Source organism: Electrophorus electricus, chromosome 15, assembly GCF_013358815.1.
Source record: "Electrophorus electricus isolate fEleEle1 chromosome 15, fEleEle1.pri, whole genome shotgun sequence".
Lineage (NCBI taxonomy): Eukaryota > Metazoa > Chordata > Actinopteri > Gymnotiformes > Gymnotidae > Electrophorus > Electrophorus electricus.
The window spans coordinates 9,917,445-9,939,961 of NC_049549.1; the positions used below are offsets into that span (position 1 = coordinate 9,917,445).

The 22,517-nt window shown below is 44.4% G+C and overlaps 2 protein-coding genes across 9 annotated transcripts in view; one reads left to right on the forward strand and one right to left on the reverse strand.

The window, feature by feature from the left end:
• Positions 1-222: 222 nt before the first annotated feature.
• mffa (mitochondrial fission factor a) lies at positions 223-7,493 on the reverse strand. 8 transcript variants are annotated; one of them, XM_027016816.2, is made up of 9 exons: positions 7,420-7,493; positions 5,744-5,963; positions 5,374-5,540; positions 4,862-4,953; positions 4,727-4,729; positions 2,876-3,040; positions 1,759-1,812; positions 1,362-1,446; positions 223-954 (listed from the first exon to the last, which is right to left on the reverse strand). In XM_027016816.2, the coding sequence occupies exons 2-9, from the start codon at positions 5,961-5,963 to the stop codon at positions 823-825; spliced, it is 918 nt and encodes a 305-aa protein (XP_026872617.2). In that variant the 5' UTR covers positions 7,420-7,493; the 3' UTR covers positions 223-822. The 8 variants fall into 8 exon arrangements, with proteins under 8 accessions (XP_026872617.2, XP_026872615.2, XP_026872616.2 ...); XM_027016814.2 differs by having other exon boundaries at positions 7,289-7,446; XM_027016815.2 differs by lacking the exon at positions 4,727-4,729 and having other exon boundaries at positions 7,289-7,446.
• A 719-nt stretch (positions 7,494-8,212) lies between these two features.
• Positions 8,213-22,517, forward strand: part of zgc:158328 (uncharacterized protein LOC567225 homolog) — a 50,369-nt gene continuing 36,064 nt past the window's right edge. Inside the window, exons 1-5 of the mRNA XM_027016839.2 lie at positions 8,213-8,396; positions 10,630-10,764; positions 10,879-10,988; positions 11,181-11,285; positions 21,679-21,801. Of these exons, the coding sequence (XP_026872640.2) occupies positions 8,296-8,396; positions 10,630-10,764; positions 10,879-10,988; positions 11,181-11,285; positions 21,679-21,801 (574 nt within the window). The 5' untranslated portion in view covers positions 8,213-8,295. The remainder of the gene's footprint in view (positions 8,397-10,629; positions 10,765-10,878; positions 10,989-11,180; positions 11,286-21,678; positions 21,802-22,517) is intronic.

Genomic DNA, 22,517 nt, shown 5'->3' on the forward strand with positions numbered 1-22,517 from the left:
AGCAAGAGTAAAAGAATGGGAGACAGGACCAAGGACAGAGAGTGAGACACACATACAGAATTATTTGTAAATTATTTGTGAACTGTGGCCTTAATTCCCAAATAAGCCAGCTGGAACTGAGACCATTACCTCCTAAGCAAAGAGAACATTACAGAATCCCCGAGACAGGGAAAAATCAGAGACCTGTGTTTCTTTACCTCAGAGAAGGACACTGAACCCTAACAATGTGAAGTTATATTTATTTATTAAAAGATATCAACACCAACAGACGACTATCATACATACATAATTATATTACTATTGACGACATTCCATTGATACAACTATTCAGAGATGTCAAAGCAGTATGGAATATCAGGGTCCCATTTTCCGTCTCCGATATTGATCATGTTTCAGAATAAGACAGCAGATATAGGTACATGTTCTGGTTCCCCATATCACTGTATTCAGTAGGATGCAGAAAGCAGAAACCTATCCGAGACCAGCATTCGTACGTTGAGAGGTCCGATGAGTATAACATCTGGAGTGGCATGAAGAAATATGTATACACATGGGTCGTGCCTAGCTTAACTGTGCTAACAGAATTTCCTTAAAAACGTAACAGCAGATGTGTGTTAAAAAAAATAAATAAAAAAAGAAAAACAAACAAACAAACAAACCCCCCCCCCCCCTTGAAATGGTATCTTTCCACTCTAAACGCTTGCCTGTGCACACAGTGAGGCTCGTGAGCTTGGAGACAGAAGCGCAGGGAGTAAATTTGGCTAATGTTTAACAGGAGGAGTTCTGACCAGGCTCCTCCCCCAGGGAGGAGTCTGTGCTGCCTCAGCGACGGAACCACACCCAGCTGTTGATGAGCCAGAACACTACAGTAACAGAGTACATGATCATTTCGCGTTTGGCTCTTTCCTTGTTCTCTTCCTCCAGGAGGAGCAGCCGACGGTTCAGCTTGATGATCTGCGGAAACAGCAGGCAGGACGTCACATCGGACTTGTGTGGAACTTTAAAAGGCGGACTCGGTTTAAACGTTTAGACACTGAAACAGCAAACTACGCATGCGGAACATTTCTGTTTACATTCCCTGGACCGCGAGTCTTATGGTTCTGCCTTGTATAGAGATCTGGTAGAAGCTGACCAAGGGTCTAGTGGTGTTGGGTCCTGTGTAGGCGCATCTGTTTGAGTGTAAGTCTGAGACTGATTTGGCGTGGGTCTGGCCTTAAATTAGATCATGTATGGTTCTTGTCTGGTGTGGGTGAGACAAGGGTCTGGCATGTCTGTTCTGGTCTGGTTTACAGAGGTCTGAACCTGATTGGACAGAATGGGACGAGGGATGTCTGGTGGAGGCGGGGTCACAGGTACGTTACCTGTCTCCTTAAAGTTGAAGCGTCAACCACAGCCATGTCATCTACTCCACCGTCCATGGTCATGTCCAGTGTGGATAATGCACACCTGTCAGAAAAAGCACATTTTTACTATAAAGTCCACATACAGCAAACATACACCAAATACTCCCTTCAGAGGTAATATTTCAAATCACTCCAGAAGCTATAATAAGATTTGTAAAATTAAAAACATTCATTTATAAAATGCAATAGCCCAACCCAATCTTTGAGAACATAAGCCATTTTTTTGGTTGTTTGAAACAGTCCTAGAAGGCGTTTGTGTTTCTAAATGAAGCTGAAAGGGTAACAGGACACAGGAAACGAGAGCATTGTGGGAGAGGAGAGATAGCATGGACAGGGAAAAGGGAAAAAGAGTTACCTGTTATCATGCTGGAGGTTAGAGGAGGTGGAGCCCCCTCTCAGAGAGGGCTTGCTGACGTAGAGAGAGGTGGGAGATGAAAAGAGCGGAGAAGAAACAAGAGAAGCGCAGAGAAGAAAGAAGAGAAGAGGGATAAAAAAGGGCATACTAAGACAGACAGAAAGCAACATTCAAAATCTTTTTTACAATTAGATAAGCATCACATTATACCGTTAGAGCTAGCCCTGGCTGTCCTTTGGAGCCAACTATGGTTCTCTGCTAGAGCTACCTCTGCTAGAGAGAGCCCTGGTTCTCCGTTAGAGACAGCCCTGGCTGTCCGTTAGAGACAGCCCTGGTTCTCCGTTAGAGACAGCCCTGGTTCTCCGTTAGAGACAACCCTGGTTCTCCGTTAGAGACAGCATGGTTGAGACACTGTTTTTGCTGCTTCTGATAAGGGTTTTAAAGCTAAAGCTATGAAGAAGAAAAAAAAAGCTAAATGCCACAAAGGAAAGCTCTATACCCAATGCACAAACGAAACAAGAACTTCAGCTTAATCGCATCATGCAAAAGTCATAATGGTCTAAGAAAAAGACGGGCAGAGATGAAAAATAGTAAAAAAACCAAACCAAAAAAAAAACCAAACCAAAAAAACAAACAAACAGAAATAGAGACATATGAAAGTAGAAACGAAACACCCGAGAGAAATGGCACTGCGCAGGGAAACACTAGCAAAGTCATGGTGGCGAACATGACTTCTGATAGGGTGACTTCGGAAAGAAAATCTTTCATTTGTCATCATCGATGGCAAACCAGTAATGACAAGTCTGTCCAAGAACAAGAACTCACTGTCGAAAACAGCCAAAAAAAAAAAAAAGGGAACCGAGTCTTGAATTCAGGATACAACATCCAGTCCAACACAGCAGCCTCTTCTTTGCCACTATGGCTTGTCTCAAGCAATTGCAGTAAACAAACAAACACATAAACAAACATGCAAACTCAACTCCTCGACAAATGTAACATCAACCTCCATGGGCAAAAATAAATAAATAAATAAATAAAAATCTCTCTTTCACAGACATGACCAAACGGGCAGCAGAAACAAGGGGTCGACGGGCAGTAACTAGTTGGGAGGGATCACCTGCGTTGGTTCTCGTCTAGGACCTCCAGGACCTGCTGGTAGGCCCGGCGTGTGGTGGACTGGAGGAAGGAGAGGACGGAGCGGGCGCTGGGCAGACTCGGGCCCTCCTCCGGGACGGCCAGAGTGGTGAGAGGACGCAGAGAAGTGTGGGGCAAGGGAGTCACGCTGACCGCAAGCATGCATACGCACATGCACACAGGCGGAGAGAGAGAGAAAAGAAAGATAAAGAGAGGTAAAATAAAAAGAAATCAGGGGAGATTTAAGATTTTGAAGGTAAGAAACCCAAAAAACATTAAGAATGAGATAAAAAGGAAAAAGAATGAGAGCGAGACAGAGAGAAACAAAAGAAGTGAAAATAAGACCACCACAGAACATCCTCACAGCTTTGCAACACACAAAAGCTAAATACACCTCTTCTATTTCCCTTTCACATGCCCAGACACACGCGCAGATATACACGCACAGGCTGCACAATACATATTGCACATACTCTCCTCTGCAACCACAGTGAGACCACAGAAGGCTGCAGTATGCAAATGACCTCTGCGACAAACCACATTATTGTTTCTTGTGGATGGGAACATTGCAGATGAGTTCTCACATGATGCAGTAAACGCTAGCAGATTTGGGACCCGTCACACAGACCGACCCCGAGGTCACGAAACGAAAAATTTCAGTACAACACAAAGAAAATTGCAAGGGCGCTATGCATCAGTACAATCACAATCCAGTATTTATTCCATGTTGTGCAGCCCCAACATTCACACGCACGAAGGCACAAGCTCTGACCCAACATCTCTGCAGAGAAAAATCTTCACTAACAGGAGCCATCCATTGCAGCACAGCGCGGAACAGCCCCTGGACATGAGGAGCTGATGCCAGCACTGTTGGGCTCACATGGGCTCACGCGCCAACAAGCTTTAGGAACAAATCATATCTTTTACATTTAAGCCTTGACTTCACCTTTGCATGTGTGAGCCAATATCAAGCACATGGATGACAGCACTACGGAAAAGCGGTGTTCCTTACGTTTGTAGAAATAGAACAAATGAACGAGACCGGAACAGAAAGCAGGAAATCTTATGGAATTTAACCACTGTTGATGAGAAAAGGAAACCCAGGTTGGCTGACGAGCAAAAATAGCAATCCAGCGAGTGGAAGATGCAGTAGAAATGTTTAAAACAAAGACGCAAGCAAAGAAAGAAAAACCCATCAAAAAACACCAACAAAACCGTAAAAGGGATGCTCAAAGGGAGAGGCTCCAAAACCTTACTAATCTGATATTAACAGGTGGACAAGTGAAAGAAATGGAACCAGCGACAAGTTCAAAGGCCTATGTAAGTTAGAGCTATGGCGTGTTTCATTTAGGTTAAAACTCTGCTAGCTCGCAGTCCTTGGAACTTAAGATTCATTGTTCTCATGAGCGGTGCACTTCCTCCATTCTCCTAATAGTGCTAACAGTACTCCATGTTGCCCAGATGAAGAAGAGCCCACTATGTGCCCAAGCTCCCTAGATATGGAGTGCACTTACAACCCACTTGCCATACGGAAGCACTGACTTCAGATGCACGTTGCTTTAGGTTATGTTCCACTGAAGTAGGAAATGAAAGGATGAAGGCAAGTTCAGGATCAGCCACTCTGTATAAATTTCTTCTTAACAACAAGAAAGCCAACCACCGATCCTAGACCAACGGACTTGCACTCGGCACTGGCCAAGTCTGTGCGAAGCCGTGAGTGTTGTCTGGGACGCTTGTGCTCAGGTGCAGTGACATGCATTGGCCTGAAGGGGAAGTCACACTCTTACAGCCACAACAGAGACAAGATGAAATGCATGCAAATGGCCCAACTCACCCTCTTTGAGATGGCATTGGAGAGAGAAAACAGGGGGGGCAGTCAAAATTCAATTCCAAAGCATAGGTTGTAAGAGGGAAAGAGAGAGCGAGAGAGAAAGAGGGTGTGTGCGTGTGTGTACACTGTAGTACTCACAAGGAGTCATTTCTGGAGAGCGGGCCGTTGTGCCGGACTGCTGTGTTTTCACTGACTGAACGCTCTCTTCGCGACCTGCCCTGGGAACGAGTCTGTACGTACGGAGAAAGAGAAAGCCGGTAGGTAAGGACTTGCACCATCCATCAAAATTCCCCTATTCTCCAGCCTCCCTCACCACACGTCCACGAGTGTCAGTTTCGCGGGGAGTGGTGGCTCAGTAACTTGACTTAGAATCAGAAGGTTGCTTGTTCAAGCCCCACCACTGCCAAGTTGCCACTGTTGGGCCCCTGAGCAAGACCCTTAACCCTCAATTGCTCAAGTTGTACTCAGTCATAATTGTAAGTCGCTTTGGATAAAAGCATCAGCTAAATGCCATAAATGTAAATGTAAAGTTTCAACATGAAGACTCTCCAACAGTCCCACCACAGTGACTTGCACTACGCTTATCTTCATCTCGAATCCCATTACACCACCCCTGTGCATTCACTCAAAATTAACCCACCCTGCTTTACCTCCTCACTTGCTTGAACGGCAGACTGCTCCAATTCTAGGAAATCGAGGGGGCGCTCATTTAAGGTGAGGACCCGAGGGGGGGTTTTAAGCGACAGAGTCTCGAGTGGGCTAGACTGGATGAGATCCAGATCTCTGGGTCTGCTGAACTCAGCAGCTTCACTGTTCCCTGCAGAAGAGTGGAAGGACAGATGATGGTGAACAACCTTTCCCTTTTAAATTCCAGACGTTCATCTGTTTGACCACTTAATAACTCACTTTCATTTACCAATTCATAACCCCATCCATCTATCAGTCAGTATTCCTCTGTTCATTCCTTCCCACGGATATGCTCATCCCTCCATCCACCCAACCCCCTCCCTCTCCTCTCACCTGTCACTACGATCCTGTCTGGGACCTGCATCAAGGCAGAGCGCACTGCCTCTTGAGCTGCGCCCTCGCTGTCCTGCCCCTCGGCTGAGAACGGCGTCACCTTCAGCATGTCGGGGATGCGCATGCGCTGACTGATGTCCTCCGTGTACTCCAGTTCATAGTGGATTCGGTTCATCTCCGCCATCTCCGCCGTGGGAGACGGGAATGCCGCTCTGCTCATCTGCACCGGGACAGCAACAGATAGGATATTCCCCCGGAACCAGGGAGCAACATGGAAAAGGCTGTCTATTTGATTTAAGACATTATATCTGTTTACTGACGGTTCATTACTACTTAATTAGACTTGGTGACAGTCAACATTTTTTTTCTTAGAAATTTGAATAGTTGGATATATTATGAACAATATTAAACAATGCAAGCTTTTAATGCACTTGTCTTTGAGACCTGATCATTCAAAAAGAGGGCTGGCATGCCACTTTTAAAACTATCTGAGAATTTTTGTAGTCCGTCTCGAAGGTTTTGACTTTTTAATACCATCGGAGTTCAAATATGGTGGACGGTAGACATTCTCATGATTGACATCAAAAGAAACGTCAAAGTTTAAAAGAATGCTAAAGGCTCCAAGTATCTAGTCTTTGGCAGATAAGATAGTATTGCAAGCGAGAACCAGCTTGATTACATCAGTGTTATGTGACAGGTCTACGTGTACATAACATTACAGCCATGACACAGACGGCAGACTGCAAAACCTACACGCCGTTTTGTCCTTAAATGAACAAAACAGGAATGACTTGTCATTAAAGAGGGGAAGAGAAAGTGGGATTGAACTGCAACACGGCTTTAAAAATGACCAAACCCGGACAAGCTCAACAGAACTGAAGCAGTCAGATTCCACTCTGACAGTAGTTTTAACAGAAAACTTTCCCTCCGTGTCTTGCGATAATATCGACGCACTATTTAAGGAAGACCCTTTCAAAAAATAACGAGCTCAAACTCTAACGAGCTCAAACTCCAGCAGACTGTATCTCCTGGTTGCAGCCTCGCAGTATGGTCTACCTCCATGTTTCTGACATTTTAGGGGTGACGGGGCTGTTCACGTTTTACAATTGTATTTTGGCAAATCAGTTAACACTGCCTAGATAGCTGCCTGCAAATAGCAATCATAACCAACACGCCATCGCTGCTTGTCGCGTCTATTAACGCTAGCCAGGTTAGCTGGTTAGCTAGCCGACAGACCCGCAGTATAAAACGCTAGTTAGCTAGCTAGGGCGAAGCAATGGTCACCACTTGTCATTATTAAAACCAAATTGGCTTTGGCCAAATTAACTGTACTTCTGCGTACAAACACATTGATGGGCGAACCATAAAGCTTTATACTGACATATGAAATATATCAATTATACTGATTTATGTTTTCTGTTAAAAACCCCGACAACAACACGGGCCCGATGACAGCTAGCTACCGAAGCTAACCGCAGCGTTAGCTAACAAGGAACAGAGATAAGTAGTTGCCTGTATTGAGATATGCCCAAACTGCTTAACTACCTTTTCCAAAGCTGGATCCATCGATAAAACAGAGACTCTAAACTGACGGAATATATCTAACAAAATCTGAGAATTTTTACTCAGACAGCGAGTTAGACAGCTAGCTACATTTAAGAAACGAGCATCCTCACCCACTGTACTGAATCCGCCTAAATAAAAGCACTGCGAAGGAGGCTTGTGAACCCAGGCTCCGTATACATGCCCGTCATAACGACCTTTCAAATTAAAAGTCGCGTCGCGAGTTTTAGGTTGGTTATCCATTAAAGAAGCAGCCAGATGATTTGAGCAGACTTTAATTAACGTTTCCTGATACAAACGTCTCGAAACCTATTTCTGTATTTAGCTGACAATCTGTACTTGGTTGTCAATGTAGGCTTAATAAAGACAACTACTCGCCTATGCATGAAATTCCATATTTCTGCCCTAAAACATCAGTAATTTCTGCAGCCTACAGTCTCAAATGTAAATCAACTCATGTGCGTTAAACAAAGTTAATACTTGTTTATTCTTATTTAATCATCGAGTTTAATCAAATAGCGTACTCGATAACAAATATATACTTTAATACACTATTATTATTTAAAGAGTAAACCTAAAAAAAGTAAATAAGCCACATTTGGAAATTGCATTCTGTAGCCCCTAGCGGCTGTGACTTTGAATGACAGTTTCCAGTGTCCTGTCTTTTTGAACAGGGTGGCGCTCCACAGAAAGGACCGTTTAGGATGCCTGATACGTGTTCTCTCGTTTAATCGCTTTGAGTTAGAAATACGATAATCTGCCAGTTCTGTAAAAAAAAAAGAAAAAAAAAAAAAAAAGAAAAAAAAAAAAAAAAAAAGAAAAAGAAAGTTTATGCAGCACACTTGGTTTACATCATATTGATGGGGAAGGAACTAATCGGGCCACTGAGTGCACAGTAGATTTACCGTCTCCTACACTGCTCTAGACTCTTACGTCCGGGAACATCATTACTGTCCGGCGTCAGTTTCACGGAAAACCCCTGTCTTTTTATGAGATACAGAATGTCTACCTCTAAAATTTTACTTTGGTGTGCTATAATTTCGATAAACGCTTCATACATTGCCTTATCACTGGACCTGCAGCCGGACATGTGAGTAACTCGTACGACACAAGCTGTACATTTATCCTTAACGATGAACAAGTTGCTTAACCTGCACAAGTAAGGGAATGTGCAAATAGCATATAAGCTCCGCGTAGGTCACCTATAATATCGGAAAGTCCAACAAAGTGAGTTCAAATTCTAAAACAGAAGCGGTTAGCTGAAAGAACTGGAACATCTAGACGTTTCGTTTTTCCAACTCCATTCAGTTAGAAACAGTATATTGTAAACAGATGTTTTTTAGGAGCTACCACGTGGAATACGGCACCTGTCATTAATTTATAGAAAAATAAAGTAAAGTATACTCTAAATGTAGTTCCGGCGTTTAAGATTTTGCTATAGGAGAAACTGCGTTGGAACCAGCCGACGTCCGGAAAACACGTTAACCTACTATAATTTCTTATGTTACCCAGCTTTGCACTAGTGCCTATAGCTAATATGCTGTTAATTAATGTTAATTCCTTATTCCTTCAATATTATTTGATTGCAGTGATCCCAATTTTCCAGTAGATGTCGACCCACCAACGTTAGCCCCCACAGTTACCCCATTTTTAACATTATGGTTATTGCAACGTGTCAGTGATTTGCGAGTCACCTTAAGATGCCCCCAATGGCAATGCACGAATGGTTTTATTATACATTGTTAGCCAGGTCAGATTTACTTACAGTATCTTCTCCGTTAACTTAGCATGGGTCTATCGGACCCAGATGGTTATGGAGAATAAAAGTATTGATGGCTCTGAAATGTGGTTTCGGAATCAACTGTAATGTATAGTTTTAAATGGCAAACCTATCCTTTTGTATTTATGAAGGTGAACTGAGCTATCGGTGAAATAGCTCAGCTATTGGCTATGACTTATCTGGCTTGGGAGCGAGAAAAGTTTAAATTACATGCTACCTCCAGAGGACACATGCGAAATGAGTTTAAAACTGTGTGTGTGTGTGTGTGTGTGTGTGTGTGTGTGTGTGTCTGTTTGTATTGCTTAAGCCTCTCTAGCTTCAGTGAAGGCTTACCAGCTCCGGTCCTAGAGTTCTACTGTACTACAGATATTTTGAATTCAAATATGTCATTATAGTCTAAGTTAATGATCACATATCTACTGCATACAGATTTCACACATACAGTAAATCTTTTAATTGAGACTAGGTTTAATTTTTCTGGAATGCTACTAACTTCTCTGAGTATTTGTAAATCATTTTATTTAATAAATCTGTCAATTTGTAATTGTTTTTTTTTTCATTTTGTAAGTCCATCAGATAGATGACACAGCAAATACAAGACAAACATCCAATTTAATTAAGATTCAGAAATTTTGAAGAAAAAAAACTATAAAAATGTACTGTGATGTTTTTGATGTGTGGATTTGCATAGATCAGCTTTTGTGTGTGTGTGGGTGAGAGTATGTGTCTTGAGTGTGTGTGAGTCAACTCATACTCTGACTTCATTGCAGATGGCTCCACATTTTGTAACCACTGATTAATTAGTCCAACGAGTTGGCTACTGTGTCATTATACCTGACCCTTACATAAAGTCAGATCTGGCAAATCTAAACAAGCAGCCCTGGAGAAAAGGGTATGAGAGGCCTAGAGTTTTTGTTGCTGTGTTACCACCTTAATTGGCCTGCACCTGCTGCCCACCTGTCACTCGTTAGCAGTCGCTTCCTGATGACATCAGCACTAAAAGCGGCATTCCCGTCAGGTCATGAGCATGGTGGCTATGACGTGATGACTTTTGATTACATTCTTAAGTTCTGTTGTTTGTTTTTTGCGTAATTATCTCATGCTGTGTAGTCAGTGTTGGAGCACATCAGAAAGCAGCTTGCTTTAATTTCAGCCATATTCTGGACATAGCCTAGACATAACCTTGAGACGGCTGGTAGAGTTTGTCAGGAGTGCGTATGAGAGTCAGTTGTGTGACTATAGTTGGAATCAACTCCAGAAGCTAAAGTGAACTGCAATTTTTACATTCAGACATCAGATAGCGCTATACCGAGTAGATCTCCTCATAATATCGGACATCACCTTATTAATGGCATTTCTGTCAGTAGCATGTCATGCCAAATGTAGTATTTTGTCTTTTTTCAAACCATCCTTTCCCACTATTTTCCCTGCTGTCCCTTCTCGTTTTTCTCTCCCACTCATCCTGCACTTTTCTTTTTGCGATGTTTCCTCCCTTCTTCCCACTCTCTCTCTCTCTCTCTCTCTCTCCCCCCCTCCCTCTCAGGCCCAATGTGTGTGAGGAGCAGGAGATGCAGGTGTTTGGAGGTAAGCAGCCGTGCGTGCAGGCCTTCGTGCGCACGGTGAAGGTGTGGAAACAGGGCTGCTCACCCCAGCGCTGGTGCCTGGGCTACGAGAGGAGGTGAGGAACACACCCACCCGCCCGCACGCACACACTTACTCGCGCGCACACTCGCGCGCACACGCGCGGGAGTCAAGCCTCCACCTTTGTTTCTTTGTGTCCCACCCCCTCCAGGACAGTTTATTATACAGCCTACAGGCAGGTATACAGCAGGGTGCTGCAGACTGTTTACAAATGCTGTGCAGGATGGACACGCAGAGGCGAGGAAAGGGGCTGCTTACACAGTAAGAAACGTGCTGCAAACGTCTCTTTGTGAGGGTGCTTGTGCGCGCGCCAGCGTGTGCTCGCACATTTTACAGCAAACAAATAAGCTTGTTTAAGGTCCCTATAATGTAATATAAAGTCATTAACAGTGTATCGTGGCTTACTTAGGTGTGTATGTATGTGTGTGTGTGTGTGTGTGTTTTCATCTTTAGGATTGTGCTCCTCGGAAACCTGTTTTAACAGGGGCAGGTGTGCAGACTCAGGGGATCAGGTGTGTGTGTGTCCTGCCGGGTTCCAGGGAACACGGTGCCAGTATGGTGAGTTCAAAAGCGCAGTGTGTGTATGTATATGTGTGTGTCTGTCTGGTCAGTGAAAGATCGGTGAAAGACAAATGGACAGAAAGGGGCCGGTGTATTTGTGTCTTTATCACGTTGCTGTTGGAACCCCGTTCATGTCAGACTGCAGTGTACGGGCGAAGTACCCATGTCTGTCTTGCTAGCCTGTGTGTGTGTGTGTGTGAGATTGGGCAGGTATGGGGAGTGGGATAAAACATTAGAACACACACTCTTTACGGTTTTCTCTGAAGTTGTTGGCTTTGTAGTTGCCCTGCCACTTATCTTATAGCCCTTCCCCCTCCATTAGGCTGCTTTTTCCAGCTGTGTCTGTGTGTGTCTGTGTGTGTCTGTGTGTGTCTGTGTGTGTCTGTGTGTGTCTGTGTGTGTCTGTGTGTGTGAGTGTGTGCATAAACACAGGGGCACTACGAGCGTAAACTATACAACAGTGTTTGTGTTTGATTTGGTGTGACACGTTTGTGTTTCCTTTTTCCTGGTCGTGAGGATTTCGCACAATGAGGTGAGGAATTAGATGTGTTTGCAAAGGAGAGAAGGTGTGCATATGTGCACAGGTGTGTGTGTGTGTGTGATTACATTCACGTACTATGCAACATAGCTTTTGCAAACCTTTTTTTAGTTTTATATTCGTTTGCATTTTTTTTGTAGTTATGTTTGTTGTCTGTTCATCACATGACACTCAGTAAAGATTTTTCTCTGTTCTCTCTTACATCAGTAATTTTCCTCTCTCTCTTTCTTAGTCTGTCGTACCTTCACTGCTATGCATCAATTCATCGTCCCTCACTAATTCACAATCCATTCACCATGAAGCCAAGCAACTCTTACCACAGTCCGAACCTTCTTTTTACGCAGCACCCATTATAGCCATGGTTCTCTGACGGGCTGAGTCAGTGCTGGCAGGCCCTCGGCTAAAGGCTCTGGGGCCAGCTGGAGTTGACAGTTTGCACAGACTAGAGCCTCTAAACCAATCTAGTATCTGACCGGTCAGAGTACATCCAAGATGTTTACAGACTGGTTTCTAGACTGGACTCCGGACATAGTGCAGTGGTATGGCCTGATCAAATGGCTCCCCTAAACAGCCAATAAAAATTGAGAGGTTGATACGGGAGTAGATAAAGTAAAGCAGCACGCAGGTGGTAGATGTATGCGCGTACAGGTTTCCGTGTTGCAGCTGGCACTAACATAGCTGGCGTCGGGCAGACAGCTTGCTCCCGCCCTGTGCGTTTTTGCCCCATTGTTGCATCACCGCACACAGTGGCATAAACAACAACAACAACAACAACAACAACAGAGCTGCCGAACCTCCATGTCCGTGTGATCGCTGTCTCATTAGCAGAAGCACATTAGCAGACGAACAGAAGAATCTGGTAGGATTTACGTGTTCTGCTAGCACTGTAACAAGCCGTGTAGCATGTCCAAGGCTTACTGTGGGAGATTTTGGTGCATGACCTTCTGTTATATGTCTGAATATATATATGGCTTCTGACGGCACGTTCTGGTCGTGAAGGCACCTAGCTGATTGCGAAAACGGTTCAAAGGTGCTGCTGCGGAGTTCGTAAAAGGACGTTTATTTTTTGAGATGGGAAACCCATTAAGGCCCGATGACTTTAGGGAGGGGAGAGGGGGTTGTATATATGTGTGTGTGTGTGTGTGTGTGTGTGTGTGTGTTGGGGGGGGGGGGTCATGAGGTTAGGGAAGGAGGTGTCAAGAAAGAAAGCACAGAGCAAGCATTCTGTCTACACATGCTCCTCAGAGTGACCAGGGCTGATCTGTGATCAGTCGTCGCCTTTGGTGCTCAGCTCTTGCCGTTGCTGTCCTGGCTTGTTTCAGTGTTAAATAGAAGCTGTTCCTGAGACAGTATGTTTCTATGAGGTGCTATAGCAGTAATGGAAACGTTACCTCTAACCGCTGCTGTCATGCCTGCGTTCGTAGTGTAGCTGTGCCCAGTCTGGGAGCATTTAGCAAGTTTAAACGTGATTATGGGGACCCCACCAGGTCTAAGTGGGCAGTCCGGGGAAAAGCGGTGTGTCAGTCCGTATCAAAGGTGAAAGCTGTCCTCTCATATCACTTTCAATAGCACCCGAGTGTTGTATCCCCAAGATATTAGCGCGTTCCAGGCTAAGCTACAGTTAGAGGGTTCTGAAGAAACAGATGGTAGTGTTTAGCAAAGGGCACAGTATGGCGCCCGAAGGAGAGAAATGCAGAAAGTGAGAAACTTTGGTTTGAGTATTGAGGGGCAGAGATGGAATGAAGGAAAGGTATATTTATGAAGGCTGATTCATGTGCTAAATATTTATAAATATTGTATGTATAAACCATATGTTTGTACATGTGCACACACACACACCCACCTACCCACCCACGCACTCACACACTCACACACACGTGCACACACAAAAATATCTTCCCTCCTGTTTCCAATCTGCGATGTCAGTTGCTTCATTCATTACCGTAACCCTATTCACACTGTCTGTTTTGTGTTAATCCTCCTGTGCATGACATAGCTCATTAAGACACTGCTTTAAGACTGTGTACTGGTTTCATTGAACACACACACACACACACACACACACACACACACACACAAATGATGCTATAGTATGAGAGAAAACCCAGCTCTGGACCTCCTAGCCTATGACCAAAATGTGATGAAAAATCTGCATATTCATACAGAATATGCAGTGTGTATGACTCCAAAACAAAATGTTGCGATGTTTAGCAAAAGTTAGGTGTCATAATGGCTGAGTGGGAAAAGTGTAGAAGTATTTCTACTGAGAGATGAGGACTGTAATTACACAGCTATTAAACAGATATATAAGTCTGGTCAGACAGTGTGTGCACCTCACGACAGCAACAACTGGATTCATTTTGAAGAGCACAGAAACATCTGAGAAACTGCTGAGATCCAGTCAAATGCCACCAATGTCTGTGAATGACATTTCACATATTTGTGTGTGTGTGTGTGTGTGTGATTACAGTAAGTTATCATTTAGATGCAAATGAGAGAGAGAGAGCGAGAGAGAGAGAGATAAAGACAAAGAGAGAGAGAGGACAGCATAACGGTGGATATGTGGATTGAGTGACGTGTGGTGATTCATGTTTATACACACAAACACGCGCATACACATGCACACACAGCCGCACACAGCCACACAGAGTTCTGCCTGTCCAGCAGATAGTTTGATCTGAAAGCAGGCTGTTTTACACTTTAAAATGCAACACAACTCTGCAACCCCATCCCAAACACAGACAGACACACACAGACACACACACACACACACACACACATACACATTGTCTCTTTCTCTCTACTCAGCTAGTCTGTGTTTCTTTTGAGACTTCAGTGTCTGGCTGAGATGACCAGGACAGAAAATCTTTATTATACAGTTTTGTTTTGTTTAAGTGAGAGATTTGCACAGCTGTTTGTAAATACTTGGGTTTATTTATTTGTTTACCGGATGTGCGCCTGCACGTGTGTGTGTGCGTGCGTGTGTGTGTGTGCGTGTGACTTTGCATGTGTGTGCGTTTTGTTTGTTCTGAAAGAGCAGACCTTTGTGAGGTTACATGTCAAACGTTTTGTTCCACTGGCCAGTTTTGGAGGGGTGCTGAAGAGGTGTGCTGTTAAGACTCAGACAGCTTCAGCACTGTGTGGTAGAGCTTAACACCCCTAGTCTGCCAGTTAATTGGACACCTCCCACTGTTTATACTGGGGTGCGTAATGTTTGTGTTCTGGCTTTCAGCCGTGAGCTTTGGGCATAGGCTACAGTGTGCTGCGAGTGTGAATGTGGAATGGAGCTCAGGTTTACCGTTCCATTCCTAAGTGTAAGAAACCTCTCTGCTGTGAAACTGCTTTCCTCACATGCTCGTTATATTTTTTCCTCTTGTTGCTCTTTTTTGTCTCTGCTTATACTGGCGCGTTTCGTTCTATTTGAACTTTTAAGAGAGAAACGTGTTCCGAGAGAGAATTTAGCCCCGCAACTGACAGTCTGGTACAACATCAATTCCTGTGTTGTTTTTAACAGCTAATATGTGACTCTCGAGGGTCCGTAAGCATATTGCTGTTGAGGACAACCAGAGTTCTGTATAGTAGGCATAGTTATATACACTTTCAGATTAAAGCATGGCTGAAATATTTGGATGTGATGGTGGAGGTGAAGCTAAATTACAGACTGCGTATGCAGAGGTCTGAGTTTAATGAGTTATTTTTGACAATTTCCTGCTGCTGCTGTAATGCAGAGTGATGAGGTCTGAAAGAGCTCGAGATGATGGCACCGGTGAGCAGTGGGCAAGGAGAGGGAAAGACAAAGAAAGGCAGAACAGAAAAAGAGAAACGAAGCTGATATTGGAGGGGAGAGTTGCATACGATAGATAAAGAAACAGCTGCCAGGTGTACACCAGCTACCATCTGTAGTGACACACACACACACACACACACGCGCCCGCGCGCGCGCTCGGCTGGGTTCTGTGGAAGCAGCACAGATGTTGAGCCGAGCTAGATTGCCCCCTGCAGTAGCAGCACCAGATAGAGGCCCAGGCTGTAAAATGCCAGTCTCCACGGCGTGTTAGTCTGCACAGAGGCTGGCCCGTGTCCCTGGGCTGCACCGCAACAGCGCTTCTGACTTCCTGCATCCCCCTTCCCTTGCTCGTTAAGGGAGAGTTTATGAGGCTTACTGGCCTAGTGTGCCGTCAGCCATGGGGAGCCGGAGCCAGGCGTACGCACGGGTTTAACCCAAGCGGCAACATTACGAAAAAAGACTCTTCGCATCGTTAATGCAGACTTGGTAAACAGATACGGCGTGACCACGGAACAGCCGCTGATCAGACACACACCAGAGATAACGAGTGGGGGCGTTGTGGACACTCAGCATCTGAAACGCGTCCTGCTGTTCTCATTCGGCCTGTCTCTTATGTGAAGACTGCATAGTTTTTCGTCTGTCCAAGTTGTCGTCGTGTATCCGATGGGCTAACGACAAAGAACATCCCTGAGGCAATATTTTGAACACGGCGAGGCACGCAGAAAGGAGGAAATGTGTGCCTGTGTGTGTGAGAAGTCGTCTAAACTCCAAACATGTTTTGAAGTTAAAGGCAGCGTGTGAGTGTGTGAGTAAGAGAGCGAGAAAGGAGGAGAGTTTGAGAGAGAGCACGAGAGAGAGAGAGAGAGAATGCCCTAGGAGACCAAGATGTGAATGACTCACCCATACTGTTTTCAAGTGTTTCCTGAAAGAGAGGATTGGTTAAGGATTAAAACACAAACCTCCATTTGTGTACCTATAACTTACGCAGAACAAAAACAAAACAACTGAGAAACTGAATTCCGGAAGTTTGGATGCAAGTATTTTGTAGTTTGTACCAAATTGTTATATAACTATTTGAACCCAGTTTATTGAAGTATGAATCGCATCAATTTCCAGTTTCCACCGTTGCATCAAAACGCTGCTTGTGCAAGCACAGCACATGCAGTTGCTCGCAGGGTGAGCTCGTAGAAGCTTTGTACTAAATGCGAATTCTACCCATCTAGCAGTTCTACAGTAGCCCCTGGACCTGATGTGATTTCCCTACTGAGCAGAGCTGGATCAGCTCCTCAGTGTCTGAGCACTGCATTTTGATTCAGCTCCCTGCGGCTTTCTGATTCTTTGTAAGGCAGCGATAGGGCTGTTTTTTCCTATCGACTTTGAACCTGAAGGCTCTGTTCCTCATGAGATCTGTGTGATAGACACACACACACACACACACACACACACACACACACACACACACATTGCATCATCATAAGCAAATATAAGGATCAGCAGAAAGAGTCCAAAATGATGCTCAGACTGGCCTGTGTAGTAACGACCATGTAAGTGTGCTTTCAGGAATACAGGCGTGTTTTCATTGGACAGGTGATTGTCCTTATACCTGTGTCACTGAGACTGAGTAGCTGCCAAATTCTTTAGATCTGAGCAAAATATATTATTTTCAGAAAAGAGGCTCATCTGTTCTGTGAAGGGTCTGTACCATATTGCATTCTTAGTGGCAACAGAGTATAAACACCAGGTCATTCATTTCAATCAGGTGTTGCGGCGTTGCGGTTCCCACGGCGACGACTCCACGTCTCCTATTTTTGCTCCTGGTTTTTTCTTGATCTCATTAGCGCCGCCTCTTTGTTTGATCCCTGTCGTGTATTGACTGTGTTCACCTGGTTCTTGATTGTCTTCTCACTAGTCCTGTATTTAAGCCCCGTGTTCTGTCGTTCAGTGGTCGGACTTTGAATGTGTTTGCTCCCAGTTGGGCCCATCGTGAATTGCACTGTTAACCCGCACACAGTTCTCTAGTTTAAGGTTTTCCCGTGGTTTGTTCACTGTTTTCCTTCAGTTTGTCTCTCCTTTCTAAGTTAGGTTCATCCATTGGTTTGATTAGTTGTCTGCCCATCGTATAAATAAATAACATTCGGTTACACACTTGGGTCCGACCATGACTGCCTCGTCCGCCTTGACGTTACATTAAGTGATTGCACTTAGGTAATTATTGATATGGTGTATACCATTATATTGAAAGTATCTTGAAGAAAAATATTTACTGTTACACTGAAATGCGTATGAATCTGAAATGGGCAAACCTGAAACCTGTAATACGTATGAGCGCATGAATAAAAAAGACAAGACTCCTGTTTTGCACATTGTCTGAGTTTCAAGTTTCAAGTTTCTAGTTCGGTTTATTCGTCACGTACATAGTCATACACAGTATAACTCGCAGTGAAATGGTGGAGAGTGCTCTGTCCAAACTGAAGAAAGGAAACAGGGGTGCATAGAGAAAAATGTATATATGCAAGAGTTCTAGATAGCCAGTTGTTAGCTTTGGAACGCTGGCATGTAAGTCTCAGACAGCGAAGTGTTTTCACTCAACTGTGAGTGTGTATGTATATATGTGGGAAAGTATGTAGAGGATCCCTTGTGCCTGGCTAAGTGAGATTCCTAAGATATTTCGAAACACATGAGGTGCAGGGAAAAATTAAGCCTCATTAACTAAACGTAACCTGAATCAGTGCTGTTAAAACCTTTATCTGTAAATGTGGAGTGGTTAAAAGAGAGAGAGTGTGTGTGTGTGTGTGTGTGTGTGTGTGTGTGTGTGTGTGTGTGTGTGTGTGTGTGTGTGTGTGTGTGTGTGTGTGTGTGTGTGTATATATATTTGTGTGAGAGTGTGTGAGTGTGTATGTACGTATTAGTGTGTGTGTGTGTGTGTGTGAATGTATATGTGTGTTTCTTACTAAAACATAAAAACTAAAACACAAAATGCACATCTGTTTTTTGAAACAAACACTATACTGATGAAGCGTGAGCTGTAGCGAAGGTCATGTGTAATGACAAAGGAAGGTGTGTGCGTTCATCCCCTGTCAGCTCTAAAAGTCTGAGTCAGAGGGTTTGGGGTCAGAGACATAAAGGTGAACGATCAGATCGGATTGATTCCTAATTGGGCAAAGAGAGAAGGGGAAGACAGCCCGATGAGACCAGCCCGTTCCTCTAGAGGTTCCTCACTCTGGGTGTCTCCGGCCGGATGAGCAGTGGACCTGCCTGTAGCCGGGAGAGCGCTATAACTCTGCCATGGTGGACGTCCGCACACAGTGGGGTGAGGAGAGAAGGGGAAGACAGCCCGATGAGACCAGCCCGTTCCTCTAGAGGTTCCTCACTCTGGGTGTCTCCGGCCGGATGAGCAGCGGACCTGCCTGTAGCCGGGAGAGCGCTATAACTCTGCCATGGTGGACGTCCGCACACAGTGGGGTGAGGAGAGAAGGGGAAGACAGCCCGATGAGACCAGCCCGTTCCTCTAGAGGTTCCTCACTCTGGGTGTCTCCGGCCGGATGAGCAGCGGACCTGCCTGTAGCCGGGAGAGCGCTATAACTCTGCCATGGTGGACGTCCGCACACAGTGGGGTGAGGAGAGAAGGGGAAGACAGCCCGATGAGACCAGCCCGTTCCTCTAGAGGTTCCTCACTCTGGGTGTCTCCGGCCGGATGAGCAGCGGACCTGCCTGTAGCCGGGAGAGCGCTATAACTCTGCCATGGTGGACGTCCGCACACAGTGGGGTGAGGTGAGAAGGGGAAGAGTGCAGGGCACCCGAGGCACTGGACAGCGGGACATGCTTGGAGGAGACCACTGACTACCTCACTTTGTGTGTGTGACCTAACACACGCCCACCCTTGGTTCTCTTGGGCTCCTTCCACAGAAGGCCGTTGCATTGTTGGGATTCGAACCCACAACCTTCTGGTCACCGATGGAACGTCATGTGATCTGATAATAAAGATGTGCAGCGTTAGAGACCAAGCGTGGGTGGGGCCTGGAATGTTGGCATGGCGACCCATCTTTGGTTTCTAAGGCTCTGCATATGAGCACTTGGCCCTTGGTGTTCCAGGAAACATCGGAGGAGTTTTTCTGTTTCTCTGGCTGCCCTTCATACATATATACAGACATGGAGTTTAGGGCAGGTTAAGTGTGTGCATGCATGTGACCGAGAGAGAGAGAGCGTGTGTGCGTGTGTGCGTGTGTGCGTGTGTGCGTGTGTGCGTGTGTGCGTGTGTGTGTGTGTGCATATACAGATCTTATAGAGCAGTAGCATAATATATACCGGACAGCTTTCATAGTACACAAATGTAGGATCTGTAATTCATGTAAATGTTCTTTGGAAATCTGTGTATCCCATGGGAGTTAATGAAGATGTACGTGTATCAAGAGGGATGTTTCTCTTGACTAACCCACAAGCCTTTTCCTGTGTGTGTTGTTTTGTCATTAAGGGTATTGCTCTCCATAAGTTACTGCATAACTGACACACACACACACACAGAAACACGCGCACACACACACACACACACAATAAACACATACACAAATAAACAAAAAAGCAGTCCTGATAGTCGTTACCAGTAATCTCCCATTTGGCTACATAACTCATACCTCATGTCTCCAACTCATAGACTAAACTTTGTCAAAAGAAAGTGGAATCTGATGCGTCATCAATAATCATGTGGTAGTGCTTTATAAGATCAGTTCTGAAGCAGCTTCATTTCTTAAACTTGAAGCAATTATAGAAATGCACCTTGAGAGCCTCATAACCTATTTTATTTATCTATTTATTTATTATACTATTTAATCTGCATGTTTGTGAGTGCTTATATGTGTGTGTGTGTGTGTGTGTGTGTGTGTGTGTGTGTGTGTGTGTGTGTGTGTGTGTGAATGAGAGGTGGGTGAGGGACCCGCCTATCCATCAGTAGGGGATCTTCATACCTGCTGGCGTTTACATGCAAACTCTGTCTCAGTAATCGCCGAATTTGTCAGGAAGCATCTGCGTTCTGTCGTTGGCACAAGGCAAACGAACTCGTGACGTGCCCTTTGACCTCTGATTACTCAGTTCATGAGCCACATTGTTCTCTTTTGAACTGGAATGTTTTCTTTTTGTTTTGCAATATTTTATTAGAGTCATTGCTCCTTAGGACACATTTCTGAAACATCTTTGTTTATGATCATTTATAAAAATGTTTGTTCACATATTAGTTTACTTTTTTTTACTACAGACTTTTGTCTGTGTTACATTATTATAGACTTTATTGTCATGAATATACCAGGGACAAATAATTTAGAACTGAACATGACAGTTTTTAATTTTATTAAAAAGTAATAAAATATGTAAATAAATTCATAGGAAATAAGTGACAATAAGTTATAATAAAGCACATAAAACAAGATAACAGTTATAAATATATTAATAGAATAAAGATGATTCTATAGTTAGTTGTTATATAGTTAATAATGTAGCTCTACTCATTGCCTCTTAAGCAATGACATTTCGCAGCGTTTTACAGTGAGAGGTGCTGTGTTTCCTTATCCAAGGATAATTTGTGGGGTTTTTTTTACATTGGGGGAGAATTTCAAGATTTGTTAGTATAATATTCCATTTTCCTGTGAAAGTTTACCAAATCTGTGTGAATTTTTCACAGTGGAGGACAAAGTTCGGATCCGTCTCGATCTCGCCTCTCTTTCACAGCGACCACGCAATCCTCTCTTTCTTGGCAGCTCAGATTGTTTCTATCTACCCACTACTGTGGCAAGATTGTGGTCTCTGTCTCTGGATCTGGATCTGGATCTGTGATGGTGTTGAGATATTCTGCTAATTCCTATTCTCCGTTTCAGGGCCCGATGGGTCTGTAATGAGTTTAGTTGTCATTGTCAATGTTCCAGATAGGCTTCTTTGCTTTGGTACCCCAATTGGACTTTGGTCAGCTGTGCTGGACTGAGGCTGCTATGTGTTTATGGGTTAGTAGGTTAGTTCCGACAGAGTTGACTCTCTCTCTCTCTCTCTCTCATCATTCTCTTTTGTTCCTCTCCCTCCAGATGTGAACGAATGTGAGAAGTCTAATGGTGGTTGTGAGGCTGTGTGCTGTAACACTATCGGGAGCTTCTACTGCAAGTGTCCTGAGGGCAGCGCTTTGGAAGATGACGGCAAGGCGTGTCATGGTAACGGTGCACATAATGACACAGTTGTCAAAAGGACAACCTGACTGAAAAAGAATGCTTGGTCATGTTGTGTGAAATTGCACGCTACGCCATACTATACCCTTTTTTAGCATGACGGCGTGATTGGTATGTTCACTACGGAGCCCTGCTGATGACATCCCTTCTTAAATTAAAGCATAGCTACGACTTATTAAGGTGTGGGAACGAGATCCTAAGGTGTAGAAACGAGTTAGTGAGGCGTGGGAATGAGATCATTAAAGCGTTCGATTTAGATCATTAAGGCATTTCAATTAGCTCACTAAGGCATTTCAATTAGATCATTAATGCACTGTGATCACATACAGCAAGGGCAAGATCGAGGTTTTGCTTAAAATGGAGAGTGATTTCTTTCTATTTTAATCTTTAATCTTAGGATAAATTATGCTAATTGTATGGGCTACGCCACTGACTTCAGCACAGGACATTCGGGTTCGAATCCCGAACAGGGCATCGCCGGTGTGGTCCTTTAGGCAAGGTCTTTAACGCTACCTGCCTATCTGAGTAACAATGAAAGGTCGAAACAAGCTAGTCACGCCGACTCGGACATAACACGTATCCACAAGGTCTGTGTTATATGCTGGGGGACCAGGGCAGTCTGATGAAAAGTGGGCTAGTGGAACAAACACAACACCCTCATGGACAAGAGTGGAGAATTCAAGGCCGTTGATATGCAGAGG